At 38.6% G+C, this 21,401-nt stretch overlaps 1 protein-coding gene across 6 annotated transcripts in view; it reads left to right on the forward strand.

Moving 5' to 3' along the window:
• The window catches only part of FOCAD (focadhesin), a 134,268-nt gene that overhangs the window by 15,001 nt on the left and 97,866 nt on the right, over positions 1 to 21,401 (forward strand). For 5 of the 6 annotated variants that reach the window (XM_042804595.1, XM_042804600.1, XM_042804599.1 and 2 more), the window contains 3 exons: positions 4,326 to 4,430; positions 18,160 to 18,261; positions 20,206 to 20,410. In XM_042804595.1, the coding sequence (XP_042660529.1) occupies positions 4,326 to 4,430; positions 18,160 to 18,261; positions 20,206 to 20,410 (412 nt within the window). Of the gene's footprint in view, positions 1 to 4,325; positions 4,431 to 11,751; positions 12,102 to 18,159; positions 18,262 to 20,205; positions 20,411 to 21,401 lie in introns of those variants that run through there. The other variant, XM_032999407.2, reaches the window with a different exon arrangement.

Genomic DNA, 21,401 nt, shown 5'->3' on the forward strand with positions numbered 1-21,401 from the left:
AGAAATGTGAAATTACTGTTCAGCTAAGGGCTTGTTACAGTATCAGTGGTTTATAAGGAAATGAAATATTAAAACAGTTTTGTACTTCAGAAAATGAAAAGTGTAAAATGGGATATTTAGGTTTGAATTAATCTTAAAAACAAAATCAGAGTTATGTATTGAAATGGCTTGGATCTGCCCCATTTCTATCCTACTTTTAGATTTTTTTCCATGTGTGAAACTAACACATGACTGATTGGTATAGTAAGTGCTTGGAAAATTAACCAGAGTCCTTTTATGTATTTTTGGCTTCTTTACCCCTGCCCCATGCTGCCATAATTCAAACCACATCCACTGTGAATTGCAGGGCAGGGCTTATATAACCTAATATTTGTGGTTTAAACCCGTTTGGAAGCCAAACACCACTCAGCCGCTTGCTCACCCGCCCCCACCCAGTAGGTTGAGGTAAAAACAGATTAATAATTGAAATAAAAGAAAACAGTAATAACAATAATAGAGAGTACAAATGAGTAATGCACAATGCAGTTGATCACCACGTGCTGACTGATACGCAGCCTATTCCTGGCTGCTGGTCCCGGAAAAAAAACAGATTCTGAAACCACAAGCCTAGAAGTGAGAGAGAACCCCTTCCTTCCCAGCTGACCCTCCTCTATATACTGAGCATGATGTTACATGACATGGAATATTTCATTGGCCCATCTGGGTCTGGTCGTGCTTGTGTACCTGCCCACAGGCAGGACATGAGAAGTTGGAAAGTCCTTGATCTCTTAGCAACAAGTGAAAACATCAGTGTATTATCAGCATTCTTCTCACACCAAGTGCTGAATCCAAAACACAGCACTGTTCTAGCTACTAAGAAGAAAAATTAATTCTATCCCAGCTAAAACCAGGACACCTAACCACTCAAGTCTGTGCGTTTAAAATATGTGTAGCCTCAGGAGATGATTAAACTGTCAGTTTGAGATTGGTTCATTTCAGTGCTCATACTTGTTTTTCTTGACTTTTCTAGAATTGTAACCTGCTGTTCATTACACTGTTCCCTGCCAAATTTTCATCCAGGTTTGCTCTGTGGCTTTGCACTGCTATGTTCACAGTGTCTCTAAAATAAAGTAAATATGAAGTCAGCAGCCAGTGGCAGCTAGCAGAAAGGCACTTGCAACTGCTGAGTATCTTTCAGTGCTAAATGGAGTTAGGTGAATGTTTTATTGGCAAAGACTACTCATGTTGTATTCTTGTTTCTCTTCCTTCTGTTATGATTAATTTAGCAGGGGCTTAGTGCACCTGGTGGATTTTATATTGTCAGTTATATAAAAATCTGCATACTAGGAAAGACATTTTGTTTGTCAGAGGTTAACATCCAGTGCTTATCCGAGTTGTCATGTCGTTCACACTATCTACTTATATAAATGGGAATCTACTCTTACTGCTCTGGTGCATCATTGTACCATAACTGTCTCTTAGACACAGTTTTGTTTCCTCTGATGTTCCATGAGTTTAAACTTAATGGAACATCATATTTATGTGTGTGTGCATACATACATACAAAACATGTATACATGTGTAAATAGATACATTCAAATTTTTACACATTTTGACACTGGTCTCTAGCTTTCTGTGTAGAAGACTATGGTAAAACTGTGGCCTGTATTCAGTAATGAATGAGCATAAATAATCCAAAAACCTGTGAAACAGTGGATTATTGTAATCTTTAAGAAATTGTCAGAAGGGTTTCTGTGTGTATATATGTTTTCAGAATGTTTTTATCACCTGAGCATCCATGTCTATAGGAGATGGGGAGATCCTTGCAATATGTTATGCCATTGTGCTGCTTGTATGCAGGAGCTGAGTGCAAAGCCTAAAGCGGTTATTTCCCCCGCCACCTGGGAATTAGGGCCAGCACTACAGGAGTTTCAAAACAGGGAAGGCTGTTTTCTTATTGAATGTTTTATAGTTTGTTTTTCCCCTTGCTGTGTAATTACCCAATTAAGCTGGGGAATATGATAGTTAATTCCCATTTAATTAATTCTTTGTAGCCTTGAAGTATCTAAAAGGTTGTTGTTCTCTCTCTTTCCTCTATACCCACCCAAAAGGCTTTCCTTCTTCCTCTGTGTTACGTTGACTGTGTGGGGATTTGGAAGCCTGCTACACACCCTCCTGTTAGTTGCTTTGCAGCAAAGTTCTGTTGAATCTCATGTTTCTTTGTGTAGGCAGCTTTCAGTGTTTTGAAAGCCAGGTGTCACTACAGTCATTTTAAAGATTACAGGCACATCTTATCACTGGTCCATTTTTGAAAGAAAGAAAGAAAGAAAGAAAACAGAAGCATATTCTGTCAGTTTTGATCTGGGTCAGTGTTTTCCAGCACTGTTGGCAAAAATATGAAAGGCACAAAAGAGGGAATATACTACTTTGCCTGTGTCTGGAATAGGAAACTAAGCATTTATTGGTGGAGAGATCCACCGTGGGAATCTCTAGATGTTCACTGGTATGCCATACCAGCCTATGGAAAAGAGTTTGTGTGCAGGTGGTGATAAGTATAGTAAAGGTCTGGCAGTTAAAAGTGGTATTTGCCTGTGTTCCCATTTTCTTTTATGAATGTTTTTTAGGTTATGATTCTATAATCATATGATCCTTTGCCTTTGCAGTTTTTGAATCTTCAGTAAAGTGTTTCTGAATACCAAGTCATGATATTTCTTTGTGATTACATGTTGTTCACATACATTGTTGTGCTGATGTTGGTCCAGGCTGTGTATGTAAATGCCTGTCTTTTAATAGTGTTCGCATAAAGCCTCCCTATTTTTTGATAGAAATTGCTTAAATCTGTTCAGACTTTTGGTATAGCTTAAAAGTCTAAATATATGTATATCCATTTGTAATTTTGGAATATGTTTGTGGAGTATACTGCATTCTATGCTAAACAGTTAATATTACTGTATCTCAGTTTGCTTGTGTGTTAAACGAGGATAGTAGTTTCTTTGTCCTTTGAGAAAGTTACATAAATTCTGCTTAATTTCCTGTTTCCAGCTCACCATCTGAGGGGTTCTTGCAGTTTTCCATTCACGGATGAAGAAGTGGAACTACAGATAAAATCTATTTCTCATATTTTTTTTTTCCTAGGAAAGTAGGAGGAACAGTAAAAAAAAAAAAAACAAAAACAAAAACAAACCAACCAAAACCAGACAAACAAACAAACAAACAAACAAAACCAAAAACCATGCCCATGCACCTAATTCTTTTTTTCTTCTGTCATCTTTTTCTGTGTGATAAAAGTAACTTTTTGTCAGGTGATGATCTCTTATGATTGTATATTGTGTTAGCTCCTTCTGTTTGTTATGTGAATAAAGTGAGGAGTAGTTATCCTTTATTAACGTGAGTAGTAAACTATCTACTAGATTTGTAGGGGACGATGATGCAATTGTATAGCATGTTCTAGATGAAAAGTCTAAGAATGAATGATTACTTTTTTATTTCTGCTTCTACATTTTCACCTTGTGAAAGAGTTTTGTTATAGAATCCAGGCTATTTTCTTGAAGGGATTGAGTCGAATCTGTCATGGTCTGGTTGGAAAGGCATGGAAAGCACTTAATTATGAAGCGGAGAGCAAAATTTTGAAAGCTCAGCTAAGCAGTAATAAGCTCTAAACTTCTTGAGCTCTTTACTGCATGGTCACAGAACTTTTTTTCCTCCCTTCTGGTGGACTTCATTAATTTTGTTAGTGTCTCTCCAGGAGAATATGGGAAATCCTATAAAAATTCCAGAAATACCATTGTTTCTTGAATTTTCCTGAATGGTAAATTAAACAACATAGAAGGAGGCAGATGAAATAGGTGTATGTATTTTTTTTATGTAGTCCTTGGCTCCTGACGTCAAAAGTCAGCACAAACTACGTGTCTGAGGAATCTTTCCTGACAGTGTGACTTCTCCTTCTAGACAGTGTCATGGCTGAAATTTGTGTACCATGCTGAATGTCTACCTATGTACTTACATTCAGAGAAGAGGTAATTCTCCATTTTTAACATATTAAAAGTGCCAGTTTCATTTAAGCTGGGGACAGCACATGTACTTGTAAGATATGGTAGAAGCAAACTATCAAAAAATTTAATCGATGTATTAATTATTCTCTGCTGTTTTGCTCATTATGTGAAAGGGAAAACAAGGACAGGTAGGTGCACAACTTGCCCAGAATTGCATAGGCAGATGTGAGGATGCCCTTAAGGAGAACTCAAGGCTTCTTGAGTGTCAGTTTTGTTTCAGGGCTCCTCTTCTTATGGAAGAATTAACCAATGTAACTATAAACATGATGATAATGTGTTTCTTTTTGTCAACAGGAATGTGCATGGTTTAGTAAAAACTATTTGGAAATTGCTACAGATTCAAGCTGCTCAACTGGAAAAAGATGGAGATGAGGCTGTTCGGAATCTGTATGGAATCAGGTTAGTTTCACATTGGTTTTATTTAGACCCAAGAATAACTTTTTGTCTGATTTCCAGAAAAAACATAGATTAAGTGTTGACACTGACTTTCAGTCTGTTTGTTGGGTTTTTTGTTTGTTTATTTGTTTGTTTTTGTTGTTGTTGGGTTTTTTTACACTGTGCAGGTAATCAAGCACTGTCACAGGTTGCCCACATAATTTGTGGAATCTCTGTCCCTGGAGATATCAAAACCTGACTGCGTGTGATCCTGGGCAGCTTTCACTAGCTAACTCTGAGCACATGAATTGGACTAGATGACCTAAGGAGTTCCCTTCCTACTTAAATGAATTCCTGATTCAGTTATTTTTTTGGTTGAAAGTTTTAGGGAGTTTTATAGTACAGGAATAAGATTGCCACCAAAAACTCAAACGGGGCAACAACAACATGAAGGCTGTGTGCAAGAAAGAGCAAATAAACACTGGGACTTATTAAAATACAGTAGCTGGATGATTGCTAATAGTCCTTTTAATAAGTCTTTTATTTTAAGACTGTGGACTACTTCCCCCCTCACTTCTTTTTCCTGCTTTATTCCTGTTATCAAAGTAAGGTTCCTGAGTGCTTTTATTGCTAAGGTGGTTGTCATGTAAAAATAAATGATTTAAAGATGCATCCACAGCTTCTCATATAAAGCTGTTTGTCATGTAATAGCAGCTTTCCTAAGGGGACATTTTGGTGAATTCATCTAGCTCTTTGAGAAACCGTGGATTGGTGCTGACATGAACAGCTGCTACTGTATCTTTTCTGGAGAAGATTCCAGCTTGGTAGATGTCATGAACATTTTTCAAGTCGCTTTTTATGCAGTTAAGATATATCATTGTAGCAGGCTGTAGCTATAATGCTTTAAGGATATAAAAGACACTGGAAGACAGAAGTCATGTCTTTACTTAAGCAAAATAAAATAGTGAAGAAAAGTGAAATAGACTTCCGAGTGCTGCATGTGCTTGCATTCCTGAAGTCCGGGATGCCTTTGTTTTCGTAGCTGTATCAGTTCTTTCTACAAAGTCCGCATTCTTATGGAACAGTTTTAATTGAAAAGGCAGGTAATGAAGGGTAGTAAGATGGAACTCTTTTTGAAACTTACTCTTTAGTAGTAAATAAACTTATTTAAAGTCTTCTGGTAGAAGAAACTAAGTTAAAGCAACTTCATCTAAGCTCTGTGTGAAAAAGGGTAGCGGCATATGACTGGAATAAGAAACAGCATGTCCCCAGCAGGGCAAAGAAAGATTATTACCTGCCCTGCACCCCACAAAAAGAAAAAATGCTGGTAGTATACAAGGAAGGTGAAATTTGATCATTCAGAATGGTTTAAAGTAATAGAGAACTGAAAATAAGCAGCAGACTTAGGCAATATATTTCTTCTTTTTCATTTTGCTTCCAATTAACTTTAATGGCGAGAGACGCCAGGTTGGTTGACTTAGTTTTGATTATCTAATAGGTCAAGGCCCTGTGATTTTGAGATCTGACTTTTGACTTCTAGTGTACAGAAATTTCTGTCTTTTTTCAGTGACTTTTTACATAACAATTTCTGTAGTTGTATTCTATCAAGTGTCATTAAAACTTGATTTCTGAAAGAAGTAAAAGAATGTATGCAGTAAGTCACCAACAGTAACCTCCTGTTAAAGTGTTTATATATTATGCTGTCAACTATGCAAAAGTATTCCATATGGAAATCATCAATGAAGAATCAAAAAGCACTGGTACATTCTCAAGTACTTTGCCATTGTCATCTCTCATGGGACATTTTAAAACCAATACTACAGGGTAATAAATGAATTTGGTTCAGACCAATGTTAATTCTGGACACTAAAATTGCATTTATAATACAGCTTCTGGTGATGATATAGTATCATGAGCAGTTCCTGAAAGGAAATGGGAGAAAATAATGTCTTGCAGTTTTGGTAGTTTTGTCTGGTTATATTGTATTTGGTTTGGTCCATGTGGAGTCAGCTTTCCCCATAGCAGTCCTGGTAGTGCTGTGCTTTCTAATTGCAGCTAGAGTGGTGTTGATAATTGTTTTGCCAATTGACGGGGTTAACACAAAGGACACAGACACCAAGCTAAAGAAATAGGCTTATTTTACTTTAGTTTAAAGCAGCAGAAAGAATAAGCAAGATAATGCACCTAGTCATTACTACATAAAGCTAGCTATAGTGATTAAGAAAGATACATCACCAATTGCCCTCATACTTTACCATCATCCAGACCCGTGCATCAGCTGGGGAGCCCCGTCACAGCGAAGGGTCAGAGACCCTTTCCCAGCAATAGGGAAGTCCTACGCAGGGCGTCCACTCATAGGTGAGGTCTCCGTCTTTGCTGTGAGAGGGTCCAGCTTTTATACAGTTTAACAAACAAGTCTATACAAAATGCACGCGAGATATCTGGTAGATTGACATGCCTCACTCTGGCGTGTCTGGATCTGGCCAGGATCCGGGCATGTCTGAGGAGTTTCTGTTTTTCTTTACATTTGGGATTTATAGTTACTTCCTGTTGTTTATTTACAGTTTTCAGGGATTGTTCCCAGGGTTGCATTTCATGCTGATAAGATGCTGGTTGCTGGTCGGGGAATTCACTCCGAAGTCAACCTTGGTTTGAGGACTATTGTTTGGGCCTTTTTTGTTTTAATAATACACCAGTGTTTTTGCTATTACTGAGCAGTGCTGTCCCTCCAGCCCACTCCCAGCCCTTCAAAAGCCGTTAAGGTGGGGGTAGGCAAGACTTGGGGGGAGGGGACATATCCAGGACAGCTGATCCAAACTGACCAAAGGGATATTTCATACCGTATGATGTAGTACTCAGCAATAAATGTTAAGAGAAAGGAGCCAGGAGGAAAGGGGGCATTCATTATTAAGGTGTTTGTTTTCTGAAACAACTGCTAAATATGCTGAATCCCTGCTTCCCCGGAAGTGGCTAGAAATCATCTGATGATGGGAAGTAGAGAATAAATGGGTTTGTTTTGCTCTGCTTTCATGTATGGCCTTTGCTTTTCTTTAGTAAACTGCCTTTATCTAGACCTACAAGTTTCTAATGTTATTTTTTCCCTGTCCTGTTGATATGGGGGAGTGGGAGAGCAGCTTCGTGGGTACCTGGAGGCCAGCCGAGGTCAACCCACTGATACCTGCGAACTATGATTATTAGAAAGTAGATATTTGTGGAATAAAATTATTAAGATCAGCTTAAGATGTTTTAACCATTTAACAATTGTGCTGCAAAACAAATACTGATCTTTTGAGGAATAGTTGGAATAACTGTAGGATAAGGAACTCATAAATTATCTTACCAGAGACGGTTTGGCCTTGTAGTGGCAGGTTCAAAGAAACATAAAGATAAGAAGCTGCAAATTAGCAACAAACCAGACCAGGCCAGCCTTGAAGGACAGGATGTATGTGAATGCAGGACTGCGTTTGCACAGAAGTAAGGGTCAGCTGTCGGACACAGTGAAGAAGACTACGAGCCTTCATCTGAGGACCCCCGACGACCACCCGAAGACTCCAACAGACATGCGCAGGAGACATTAACATATGCTAAATGAGTTCCCAGAAAAGTTATGACTATGATAAAAATGCAATGAATATGTATGATTAAGGTAGTATAAATGCTTGTTGATTTCATTCTCTCACACACACATTAGGAGGAGCTATCCCCTGTGTGTCCGGTGCTATAATGAAGAATCCCTGCTTTCTAAAACTCCAAAATTGAGTCTTATTGAGTGAATTAATTACCCCTTTCCAGTAACACCACCATATAAGTTTTCTGATTACATCTGAGGAAATGTCTGTAATTTTAATGCTGGGATTCCCCACATTCTGTAAGCAAATTAACATTGGAAAATAGAGAGTAGATTGCCTCTGTTCCTACAGAAAGTTGGAAATGTTCCTTTTACTTTAGTAAGTTGGTAGAAAACTGCCTCATTTATCACTGAGTTTTGGATTTCCTAATTGTTTCTATAAGCTTTGTAAGCACCACTGTTTCGCTGTTTTGTTTTTTTTTTTAATAACTAGTATTCCAGTGGTGGATAAATACCAAAGCAAATATGCATGGGTTTTTTCAAGAATGTGTGAATAAGAGTTACGTGATTTTTTTAAATTCACATATGGGATGTTCTGCACTTTTTGTTATGAAGTTAGGACCAGCTATATCAGAGACAGAAGTAGTCTGAAAGTTGGTCTCACTGTGGACTGGAACTTAGCATTCCCAGTGGATTTATTATCTCTTGTGTGGCATAAAGTTGTCTGTTTCCTCTACAGATTAATGTAACAGTCCAGTAACCTAAGCTCAAGCAGAATTTTTGAGGAGTGCTTGTCGGCATTCTCAATGCAAGTGGGTTATGACATGCATGTACAGACCTTTGGCTATAAATTTTTGTAAAAGCTACTAACTTTTTAAAATGAACTTGTCTGAAATTTTGGAGAGCTGCCAACTTTCAGAAATCAAAATTCAGAGCAGGTAGAAAACTGCTTTAAAAATGCGTATTTGGTGGAGTGAAGTGTTGTTCCATCTTTCTGAAAGGGCCAGGGTCACAGCTGCATACACAGAAATGTATGTTGACTGCAGACATTGTTTCCTTATACAGAAAAAGCAATGTGTCACTGAGTTTGTGCTCTAAATCAGATTGGAGCGCTCTTGTGTTCTGAGATGTAACAAAAAAGGTTGAGATTATGTGAAAGTTAAAAATAATTTTTGTTTTGTTGTTGCCCCTGACATAAGATTTATATTTGTTTCCATAGATATGTCTTTACAGGTGGATAGCTGCCGTGTCTGGTTGTGCATTTTGCTTTATCCTGAACTCACTGACTAATTTAGGGTAGTAGCACTGTAATGTCATTTAAAGATGTGAGTTTTACAGTGCTGTGCTAGCAATTCTTAAGTAAGTGTAGACGATAAATTGCATCTGCATACCTCATTTTTCCTACTGATAGTAGCATTATCAAATGGAACTTTTTCAGAATGCACATTTTGGTCATTATTAATCACTGTTCAATATGCTTAGCTGATTTCTTTCATCATCCAGTTCAGTGCAGTTATATTAGTTTCAGAACACGCAACATCTGTCATAAAGGGCTTGCTTTTTTCCCTGGATAGTAAGCCATTTTAATTTTAGACTTGATGTGTCACCGTGCTGCCTTTATGAAGGTTCCACTGACTTCAGTATCATAGCTGTACTTAAATCACTGGAGACAATCTTCTCTTTAGGAAAAGTAATTAATTCTTAAAATATTACAGAGGTATTGAAATAAGCAGCTGCTATAACTCTGTATGTCTATACTGGCCTATGCGCTTTCAAGGTCCTAGGATATAGTATGTGAACCGTATTTCTAGCTTGTTGCGTGATGAATGATCCTGTCTATATTCTTGGTGGATTCAGGTGCTAGACAGGCAACAGTTTTTTTGCTTTTTGCATGTTGTCATCTTGGAAAGTTGCAGTGAGACAATGACCTTAGCCTTTCTAGTCTTCGTACACAAATTGTAAAAGACTCTGTAATTTTAGTAAAGTATTTATGGAATCAAAAAAGGTGGACATATGAAGACCATGTATGTAAGTTAACACATTTTAAAGAAATGAGTGTGGGAAGTGCCAGGCTTCTAGCCCCAAATATGAAGGCAAGACCTCTAGTATATGCATATTTTGTCAGTTATTATGTTTTCTGAACACGCTTCAAGTAGTCCATCACATCAGCCAGTTTTCTGAAAGTCCCTATGTCTTCAGATAGTTTATTTGCTTGAACAGGAACACGTATCTTTTGAAGAAAAATTGTTTGAGGAGCAGAGGGAAAACCCAGTGTAAAAAAACCAAACTAAAACAAAAAGCCCAAACAAAATCACAATAAACCTATCTTCTGAGCTTGATAATTCGTTCTAGTAATTGCTTTTTCATCAGTGAAAATATGTTCTCTTTTCTTTGATGTGAATTTGCCAGTTTTAGTTATCAACCTTTGATCCTTGTGTACTAGCTTGATGTTTCTTGCTTTATGAAATTTCTGTTCTGAGTGAAGGTATTTAGGCTGCAATTAGATCCCTTAATCTAATCCTTGATAGCTTGTGCTTACACTGAGAGATGTGTTTTCCAGGCCTTCATGAGACAGCCAAGATAATAATTAAACTTTTCCAAATTTTTAGTAATTGACTTGAAAGTCAGTGGATACTGGAATATGAGCATAACTTGTAGATTAAGAGAAATGATTATGCTTCTTTCTTGGCACTTACTAGATGGTATGTGGAGTAGTGTGCCCTTGGTAGAAGAAAGAAGTGATTATCTGGAGCAAGTTTAGTGGAGGGCCTCTGTGATGCTTGTAGGGCTGGAGCACATGCTGTTCACTGAGGTAATTAGACATGTTTAGGCTGGAGAAGAGACTACTTGGAGGGGACGTACCAGCTGCTTTCCCAAGGAGTGAAGAGTATATAGAATAGAATAGACTGTTTCAGTTGGAAGGGACTTACCACGGTCATCTGTCCAACTGCTTGACAACTCGAGGGCTGACCAAGTTAAAGCATATTATTAAGGGCATTGTCCAAATGCCCCTTAAACACTGACAGGCATGGGGCATCGACCACCTCTCCGGGAAGCCTGTTGCAGTGTTTGCCCAGCCTCAAATAAATGTTTCTTAATGTTAAGTCTGAACCTCACCTAATGAAGATCTGAGCCATTACCATACATCCTGTCACTGGATCCCAGAGAGAAGAGACCAACACCTCCTCTTCTGCCTCCCCCTCCTTGGGAAGCTGTGGAAAGCAATGAGGTTGCCCCTCAGCCTCCTTTTCTCCAGACTAGACAAGCCCAGAGACCTCAGCCACTCCACACAAGACATGCCTTACAGCCCTTCCACTATCTTTGTTTCCCTCCTTTGGATGCATTCAAGTACCTCCTTAAATTGTGGGGCCTGGAGCTGCACGCAGAACTCAAGCTGAGGCAGCACAAAAGCTGAATCCAGTGGGATAATCAGCTCTTGTGATGGACTAGTTGTGCTGTGTTTGTGCATTGTGTGATGCACACTGGGATGGGGTTTGCCCTCTGGGTTGCCAGGGCTCACGCAGCTGGCTCATGTTGAGCTTAAATGTTAACCAGCACACCCAGATCCCTTTCTACAGGGCTGGTCTCCAGAAATTCCTCTCCCAGTTTATACTTGTGCCCAAAGTTACTTTTTCCTAGGTGCAGTCTGGCATTTTGACTTGATAAATACCATTCTATTAGTCAGTCCAATGCTCCAATCTAACCTTTTATCTCAGCAGAAACCAGGACAATCCGTCTGAAACGCCTCTTGTCGCTTGAGTCAACAGCACCTCCAAGTTTGATATCATCAGCAAACTTACTAATGGTGCCTTCAACTCCTGCCTGCAGATCATTGATGAATGTATTTAACAGAACTGGCAGTAGAACTGAACCCTGAGGAATACCACTGGTGGCTGGCTGTGAGCCAGATGTAGCCTTATTCTCTACAACCCTTTGAGCTCTGCCCTTCACCCAGTCCTTCAGCCAGTGCATGGTGCACTTGCTCATCCCACACTTGCAGAACTTGTCCAGAAGGATGCTATGAGGGACAGTGTCAAAAGCCTTGGTAAAATCCAGAAAAACTACATCTACCTTTTCCCGTTCACCCACTAGGCAGGTGACCTTATCATAGAAGGATACCTGATGAGGTAAACGGGACTCTTCCTTTGTGAACCCATGTTGACTGTGCCTGATGATTGTATTTTCCTTTATGTGCCTTGCAGTAGCACCCTGTCTAATCTTCTCCATAATTTTTCCAGGAATTGAGGTTAGACTAACAGTTCTGTAGTTTCTTGGGTCTTCCTTCTTGCCCTTTTTATAGGTTGGAATAATGTTGGCTAGCTTCCAGTTATCCGGGACCTCCCCAGACTCCCAAGACCTTTGGTAGATGAAGAAGAAAGGTTACCAAGAATGCAAAGCCTGATTGTTGGTGGAAGAGCAATGGGTGGTGAGCATAAGTTTAAAGCCAGGAGTTTCTGACTAGATATGAGGAAAAATGTTTCACAATGGGCACTGGAGGATGTTGCTCAGAGAGCTGAGAGAAATTTTCTCTACACTGAATACAATACCGAAGTAAGATGGCAGCTGTGACTCTTGGAATTGTCCTAGTCATAGGCTGTACAAGACTTCAGTGCTATGGGAATACATGGGAAGATTTGCAAAGAGGATTGTAAGCACGCTCAAGTGATTTGTAACTGGAGTGCTGAAAAACGCATATATCATACTAACTGTTGTTTAGCTTTGTATGCTTCATGGGTAGAATGTCTGTGCTTAAATAACGTAGGCCTATTAGAGGCTTGGAGGCACTTTATTGAGCATCCTTGCAACTCCGAACTGCACCTGTAAAAATCTCTGTTATATACAGGTGAAAGCAGCAGGTTTGAGATATTTTACTTTTTTTTTTTCTCCTTTTTTTGGCTGGCAAGGACTGAGCTCCACAGTGCCTGCATCCCCTCTTGCATGCCTCTGCCTGGGTGCTGCTGTGGAGGTCCCCCAGGTCGTGAGGGAATGAGAATAAACTCACTTTGCATTTCATCTGTGGTTGTTCTGGTGTGCTTCTGTCAGCTCACACAAGTGCTGAGACTGAAATCTACTGTGACCTGTGCACCGCTACCCCCTCCCTGCTATTTTTTCCTCTATACCCATTAGGCAGTGGTACTTAGACTGCTTTCGAAAGTGATTTCGAGGAATTCCATATAAAAATCTCAGTTAATAATCTATTTGTTAAGACATGGATCAGTAAGTGTGCAAAACTATATGCTTTCATGCTGCTGAGTGTGTTGAAATGCAGAAGTTGGAAGCAGAGTTTTTTATATTTTTATTTCCCTTTTTGTTCATGTGAGTTTTCTAAATTCTGAGACAGCATTAGCTTAAAAGCTGTTCAGTTAATCCAGACAGAATGCAAAATATCTGCTCCTGTAGAGTGTGTCCAGCTACTTTATTTTGAATTCTTCTTGGGTGTGTATATATTCTCATTATTTTAGCAGGAGATCATCTCCAAATTTAACTATTTTTTTTTTTTTTGAAAGAGTAAGCTGGAAGATACTAATTTTTCTTTTACAAAGATTTAAATTCAATATGTGAAATTTCCTCTCTTTTAAGCTTCATTAAATAGGTGCCAGACATAAGGTGTCAGATTCCATTGCTAAATTTCCTTATATCCTTAGGTACAATAACCTTGTAACTGCTCTGAGTTCTGTTAGCCTGTATAGGTGGTGATTTTTCGTGATTTTATTGCTCATACGCTATTTGTAGTTTTTCAGCTTTATTACTGATTTTGTAATTATTTCCATTGTTTAGCTCACCTTACTAAGAATGTTTACTTCCTCTTATTTATGTATTATGACAATAAATTAGTGTTATTTGCTGTGTTCATGACAGATTTTTAAGATAGATTTGTGTTCATACTTCTGAGACTTAGTCATGTACAGGCTGTAGTATGTCTGTATATGGAGAGGACTTAGCAACAGTTTTGTTCATTTGACTTTATTGCACTCCTGTGGATTTCTGCTGTTTTCTTAAAGACACTCTCTTAAGTTGTCTTCATATCTAAATAGAAATTACCTGAATCTGGCTTAACCTTCTTGCTGACAAGTTATATTCTAAATATTCTCTTGATTTAGAGAAGCTGCCTCCAGGCTGATGTCCTGAGTACTGCAAATAAGTCTCAGTAAATAAAAGCTTTTACTTTATGCATATAAGCATATTAACAACACTTTTTGCTTTGTGAATATCCTCCCATGGCAAGAAGTGCTTTGTCAGTCAGAGCAAATTTCCTACATATTCCAACTGTAAGATCCAATGTGATTTGAAGCTTCTGAAGGGAAGCAGTTGCCCCAAACTTATTTTCTCTTCAGGTATCTCAGAATTCTTACACTTTTGTAGCATGTAAGGACACTGTCGTCATGTGCTGTTACCTGAGCTACACAGCTGCAGAGTGTAGTGGGTCATATTGTCATATTTGACTCTTGTCTTCTATTGAAGTAGATATTTCAGTTTCCTTAGTCTATTCTGAACATATTGCGAAGGAAACGAGGCCTTAGATATATAAAATACTCTGTAACCAGCTTTCATAACTTGGTGGACCTTTCATTCAGCTAATGATAGTGTTTATTACTCTCTGATTATCCTCAAAACCAGCCAGTTGCCCTGAATTCAAACCATGTTAATATTGAGAAAGTAAAATTACCGTAGTAATGGTTTAGTTTAAGGATATGTCTGCTAGATGATGTTTTTCAGAAATAGTATCTTGCTAGGCATAGCTTAACTCTAAACATTCCTGTTTAGAGCAGGAAGGTATTATTCTTTAGCTTACTTAAGGGAAGTCTTAATTTTGCAATTTTGAATCACATTTTGCAATTCAAATTTACTATGCAATGGAAAAAAAATAGATATGTATTTTTAATTCCTTTGTGGGATTCTTGCAGATCTCATTTACTTCATCTGGAGCTTGGTTTGTTTGGTGCTGCTCAGGATGAAGTTTATGTCATAGCACAGTGCTATTGGGTACAAGTGGGTCTCGATGAATGTTGTCTTCTGTAATAAAAAGACTGCTTCAGATCTTGGACTTTCTGATCGCCGTAGGTTTTTAAAACAACAATAACTGACGAACCAAATACCATTATAGTCACATAAGCTGTTTAGAAAGGATTTATATCACTCACTGTAGTGAGTCCATCAAGAAAACTAACATTTTTTTCACTGCAGTGCTCCATATCTACTCTCCTTTAGGTGAGACAACACACGGGAAAGTCGGTTGGCCTCTAAACTCATGCATGGAGCCTTAATGTTATGTTAGAGATGTGTATGTGTTGTTAGTGTGTGTGCTGTCCTTCTTCCCTTTTTTTATTTAATTCTTTCTTACTCTTTTATTTAAAAAGTATGGTAAGTGTTTGAAACTGAGGCAGTCTGTCTTCAGATGTACTGTTACCGGAAAGTGGTAATTAATTCACTCAATAAGACTCAATTTTGGAGTTTTAGAAAGCAGGGATTCTTCATTATAGCACCGGACACACAGGGGATAGCTCCTCCTAATGTGTGTGTGAGAGAATGAAATCAACAAGCATTTATACTACCTTAATCATACATATTCATTGCATTTTTATCATAGTCATAACTTTTCTGGGAACTCATTTAGCATATGTTAATGTCTCCTGCGCATGTCTGTTGGAGTCTTCGGGTGGTCGTCGGGGGTCCTCAGATGAAGGCTCGTAGTCTTCTTCACTGTGTCCGACAGCTGACCCTTACTTCTGTGCAAACGCAGTCCTGCATTCACATACATCCTGTCCTTCAAGGCTGGCCTGGTCTGGTTTGTTGCTAATTTGCAGCTTCTTATCTTTATGTTTCTTTGAACCTGCCACTACAAGGCCAAACCGTCTCTGGTAAGATAATTTATGAGTTCCTTATCCTACAGTTATTCCAACTATTCCTCAAAAGATCAGTATTTGTTTTGCAGCACAATTGTTAAATGGTTAAAACATCTTAATCTGCTCTTAATAATGCTATTCCACAAATATATATTTTCTAATAATCTTAGTTTGCGGGTATCAGTACCACTTTGGTTGGCGGATCTCTGCTCATCTATCTATTGCTGTATAGGTAAAACGGACTGAAAGTCTCTCTGGTATCTAGCACAGTTTTGCTGGACATGTGAATAAGAAAGATGATTAACCAAACTGAAGGTGGTGGTCTACAGCATCTGCAGTTCCTGGATTTATGCTGCCCTGCTCTGGCTACCAGCCTTGTGTGGTGTGCAGCATTTGTTGCCTTTCCATTTACTTGTATTGCCCTGCTCTCTCACATGCAGACCTCTGGGAATCAGCAAGACTCTTCTCTTCCAAGGTGGAAGTATCTGGCTTTCTGCTGTTAAGCTGTTGGTAGTCCAGAGAAGAATCTACACTACTTTGTTTGTAGGTGGCCAAAGCAGGAAAGGAAACTGGGGGAAGTAAGGACACTTAGCAGGCAGGTGAAATTAAGGGGGCCAGTCACAGCAAGGACAGTGGGTAAACTCCAGAAGGAGGTTAATGGTGGTAGTGATGAACCTGCCTTCACATCACCAGTTCCTTCCAAATTCCCGTCTCTCTAGGTAATTTAATGTTCAGACTCTCATGTTGTTTTCCTTTCTTATGCTAATTTACCCTAGTCAAATTACTTTGGTTTTGCTTCTGACAACAGATTATATACTTCAGGCTCCCCTCCTGCCCTGCTTTTCCTCCACCTGCTACAGTACAAGGGTAGTCACTGATGCCATAGTTGCACTTCTAAGTGGTGTAGATGGTGTTCAATCATAGACTTTGGAGTTGGGGAAGGTGTTGATAATAGATTCATCTGAGAAGAACAGGTGACTACTAGGCCTCAGTCACCTTTACAAATGCAACCATTTTTAGAGGCCTGGAAGTAAAGTGGAGGTGTCTAGGCTGGTGGTATGGCTAGCCTTTATCCTTTCCTGCTTCTTTCACTGCCTAAATAAAAATTGATAAGTTGGGAGTAGATTTCAAGTAGTAAGTAGGGTGACAGTCACCTTGATTAGTCTCAGGTGCTAAAGATTTGTACCTATGCTTGAAAGACTGGACTGATGTGTGATGTGGTTAAAATGTTTCTGCAATATTATTTGGAACCCACTGCTAGAACCTAGTGCTGCTACCAGTGACTCAAATCAGGCCATGCATTTGAACAGTGATCCTTAGACACATATTTAGGAAAAAAACCCAACCAAACAAAACAAACAGAGAAAAATCAGACTAAGGCTTTTTGAATAGAGATTTTGTTTTAATCTTTTTACCAGAAGTTCCTATAAAATGTGCTCCTCTGTCAGTGTAGCAGTCTTGGCAGAGCTGGTAAAGGGAGTTGGTAATCATAGAATCATAGAATGGTTTGGGTTGGAAGGGACCTTAAAGATCATCTAGTCTCAGTGCCCTTGCCATGGGCAGGGACACCTTCCACTAGATAAGGTTGCTCAAAGCCCTATCCAACCTGGCCTTGAACACTTCCAGGGAGAGGGCAGCCACAGCTTCTCTGGGCAACCTGTTCCAGTGTCTCACCACCCTCACAGGAAAGAATTTCTTCCTTACATCTAATCTAAATCTACCCTCTTTCATTTTAAAACTGTTACCCCTTGTCCTATCATTACACTTCCTGATAAAGAGTTCCTCCCCATCTTTCCTGTAGGCCCCCTTTAGGTACTGGAAGGCTGCTATAAGGTCTCCCCAGAGCCTTCTCTTCTCCAGGCTGAACAACCCCAACTCTCTCAGCCTGTCTTCATAGGAGAGGTGCTCCAGCCCCCTGCTCATCTTCGTGAGCCTCCTTTGGACCCGCTTGAGCAGGTCAATGTCATTCTTATGTTGGGGGCCCCAGAGGTGGACACAGTACTAGGTGAGGTCTCACAAGAGCGGAGTAGAGGGGGAGAATCACCTCCCTTGACCCACTGGCCACTCTTATCTTGATGCAGCCCAGGATGTGGTTGGCTTTCTGGATTGCAAGCGCACATTGCTGGCTCATAGTCACTTTTCCCCCCACCAAAACCCCCAAGGCCTCTGCAGGGCTGCTCTCAATCCACTCATCACCCAGCCTGTATTTGTATATGGTAATACCAGGTAATGCCAAGGGGTTAAATTCTCTGTTTCTACAGCTGCTTTTATTTTGAAGATAGTTACTTTGCACACTCACTTTCTGCATTATAGATCCAAATGTGATTTCTTTGTGTTTCAGGAACACTCCTCATCCATTAATCTGTGTCCTTGAAAACAGACCTGATTGCTGGCCAGTTCTGCTGCAGCAGATAACAGTATTTTTCCATCAGTGTCGAGAGAGGTAAATGAATGAATAATTTAAAAATAGCAAATATAGATAACTGAATCATATCAATACAACATTTTTATTGAAGGCAGCTGCAGTGAGCAATAAGAATTGTCTTTTGAAAAGATAATTATAAAATTTAATGACACCGTGTAAAGGTTAAAATTAGAATATGAAATACTAGAATAATTAATCAAAAATAGACTTCATAGTTTTCTCCTTAACTATTTTATGTTGATATAATTGGTATAGATGTGGCAAAATTGATAGCACCTTTGGAATTTTTTTAAAATAAGCAATCTTGATTTTTTGTTTTGTCAAGATTTTGACTGCTTCATCAAAAAAGATTTCTAGGATGCAGGTATAACCCATATATACAAAATGGTAGGATGGTAAAGGGAAAAAAGAGATTATTATATCTCACAATAAAGGAGGAGGTCTTTAAAAATGATACATGCTTCTTGATTAAAAACCAAAACAAATAGAAAAAAAAAAAACAAAACAAAACAGGAAAAATCATTGTCACGGTCTTATTATAAAATGCCTTTAACGATGAAGAAATATCCAAGCTGCCAACAATTTCAGCATTTCTTCATGTTTACCTCTAAGGAACTTGTCCAATAAAACTTCAGTATAAGATGGAAAATGCTCTAGCAGCCTTAAAGCCAAATGTTTTCAGAGATTTTATACCTATATGTATACTTTTCAGGTTAAAAGTATCTCTTTTCTTCTGTTTTGCGGAAGACTCATACAAATCCAACAGAGTAATACTACAGTGAAGTTGACTTCCATATTCTATTGCTCTGAATAAGTTCATTAATCTCTTAAATATCTAGTGGGCCTAGACAACATGGTCAACAGTAGGACTGTCAAGGAAAAGTCTTCTACTTAATTGATCAGAGTATTTTTAAAGTACTGTTTGCATATTTGTTTTTCCGCTCAGCTGCTAAATCTGGGACTCATGAGCAGTTCTGTCAGATGTCTGAATGACGGAATGAACTGTGGATTTTTTTGCTTGTGGCTTGTTTTGAATTAAAACAGGAGTTTTAGTTTGCTGCAAAGGAAAATGTCTTAAATTTCCTTTGATTCTTTTTGTACAAAGGTTTCTGTGGAATAAAGTTCTAGACTGAGAATATAGACTCATTTAGGTTGGAAAAGACTCTTAAGAACATAAAGCCCAACCATTAAGCTAACATTACCAAGTCCACCACTAAACCATGTCCCTAAGCACAATGTCAACAAGTGCCACATATGTTGATGTAGATCTGTTACTGAGTTCTGCATGAAGGCTGTCTTGTTTAAAACTGATTTATAATTTTGATTCCCTATATATTTGTTAATGTATTGATCATTAGCTTTATTTGATTGTTTTAATAATGTCAAGAACAGCTATTATTCCTAACATGGTCAAGCCAAAGGAAGTGTTATGTGATTAAATTTTTTACTGGGAATCTATCTTGTTTAAAGCAATTCCTGTTTCATGTAATTGTTTGAGACCATTGAGCAAAAACTGGCAAGGAGTGAATGGCTCTTTTTAAATGAAGTTAGCTTTTATGTCTTTTAAAAAGATATTTCTGAATTGTCTTGTCCAAATGCTACTTCAGAATGGCATGCTAGTCTCTCATGACATTCAGCAATGAAAATCACTTTCTTGAATTGATGAGAAAAAAAAGTAGGGTGTCATAATCTGCAAGTACATACTGAGTAGTATTCATGCTTAAATATTGAGTCTTTTCACAATTGCACTTCATTGCATGGTACTATATAAGATCTTGTGACAGTACTTCATGCTAATAAGTCAAAGGTTTCTTTATGAGGTGTAGTACTGCCTGTCATAACACCTTTTTGGCAATTGCATCCTATAGATTATTGCAGAGAGTGTTTCATTGCTTGGGTTTTCCTTGTTTCTTAGGTTTTCAGTAGAAATCAATCCTGACAAACTTATTTATTGAACTGCAGGTCACAGAGTTCATTCATTGGCATAATGACTCCATTTCTGAGATACTTGTATTGTGAACCATCTCAGTTACGGGAATATGCTGAACTGCGAATGGGTTTACTTAGGATGCTACTTCAGCCTCATGGTCCAAATGACAAAGAAGCACCCTCCGTGATGGAATGCCAGATTGTTCAACTTCTGTGTGATTTGATTCCACACCTTCAGGTACAGTTGTTGTCTGGCCCCACCTTTTACAAATAAATGCTATCAACATAATGATAGTATTATTACTGCCTATCAAGTGTGCAAATACAGCATTCACTTCGATTTGCTATAGACCTGATTTGTTGCCAGTACAGAAATCTGACAAACTGGCTCTTTCTGGTAGAAGGTAAATCTTTTTAATTATCTAAATCTCATACACCTGGTAAGGTGTAAATTGAAACACACGTTTACCATGATTATTTGCTGCTAGTTGCCTCAGTGAACTTGTACAGATACTCGTGAGAGAATGTTGTTAAATGGTAAGATATTTGTCAAAAACATGCAATTTTTAACTTAACATGGGTAATATTACAATGAAACAAACTATATGAGAAGCATGATTTCACTTGTTTCTTGCTCTTTGTAACAGAGGGATGAGTGGATCTGAAGACAAAACTTAATGCCTCTGGAATATACTTAAATTTTTGAACGTATTTTTAAATTCTACAGTGATACTTGCTAGGAGCTAGGGATTTAGTCTTTCTGTCCCCTTTGGTTAGGACTCTAGGGTGTTGGTTAAGGTTAATAGCTCTGCTTTGCCTAATGCTTTAATGTGATATTGATTAAGCTTATTTGTACCCATGTACTTCTTCCTTTTTAATACTGGAGTAGCATCTTCAGTTTCAAATCTATTCAGTCAAACATGATTTGCTATGGTATTAGTGCCATAGAAAGAGTGTTTGGTAATACTCATAATTGTCCTGGGTTTGAGTGAGTGATGGGGTATTTGAGTAACAGGGAAGGGGGCTACTGCAATGGCCCCTGTGAGAAGCTTAACGAAGCTCCTCCAGCTCTAAGTTGGACTCACCTCTGCACCAAGGCCGAGACAGTCAGCTGCACTTCTGCGTTAAAGTATTTTAAGAAGGGATGTGGTGAGGAGGAGTTGGACTTGTGAGGAGGAGTTGTGGTAGCTGCATGAACAGCAAGATCAGTGGAAGAACAGGAAGAAAGG

This window comes from Tyto alba, unplaced genomic scaffold, assembly GCF_018691265.1.
Source record: "Tyto alba isolate M040663 unplaced genomic scaffold, T.alba_DEE_v4.0 Super-Scaffold_42, whole genome shotgun sequence".
NCBI classification, from domain to species: domain Eukaryota; kingdom Metazoa; phylum Chordata; class Aves; order Strigiformes; family Tytonidae; genus Tyto; species Tyto alba.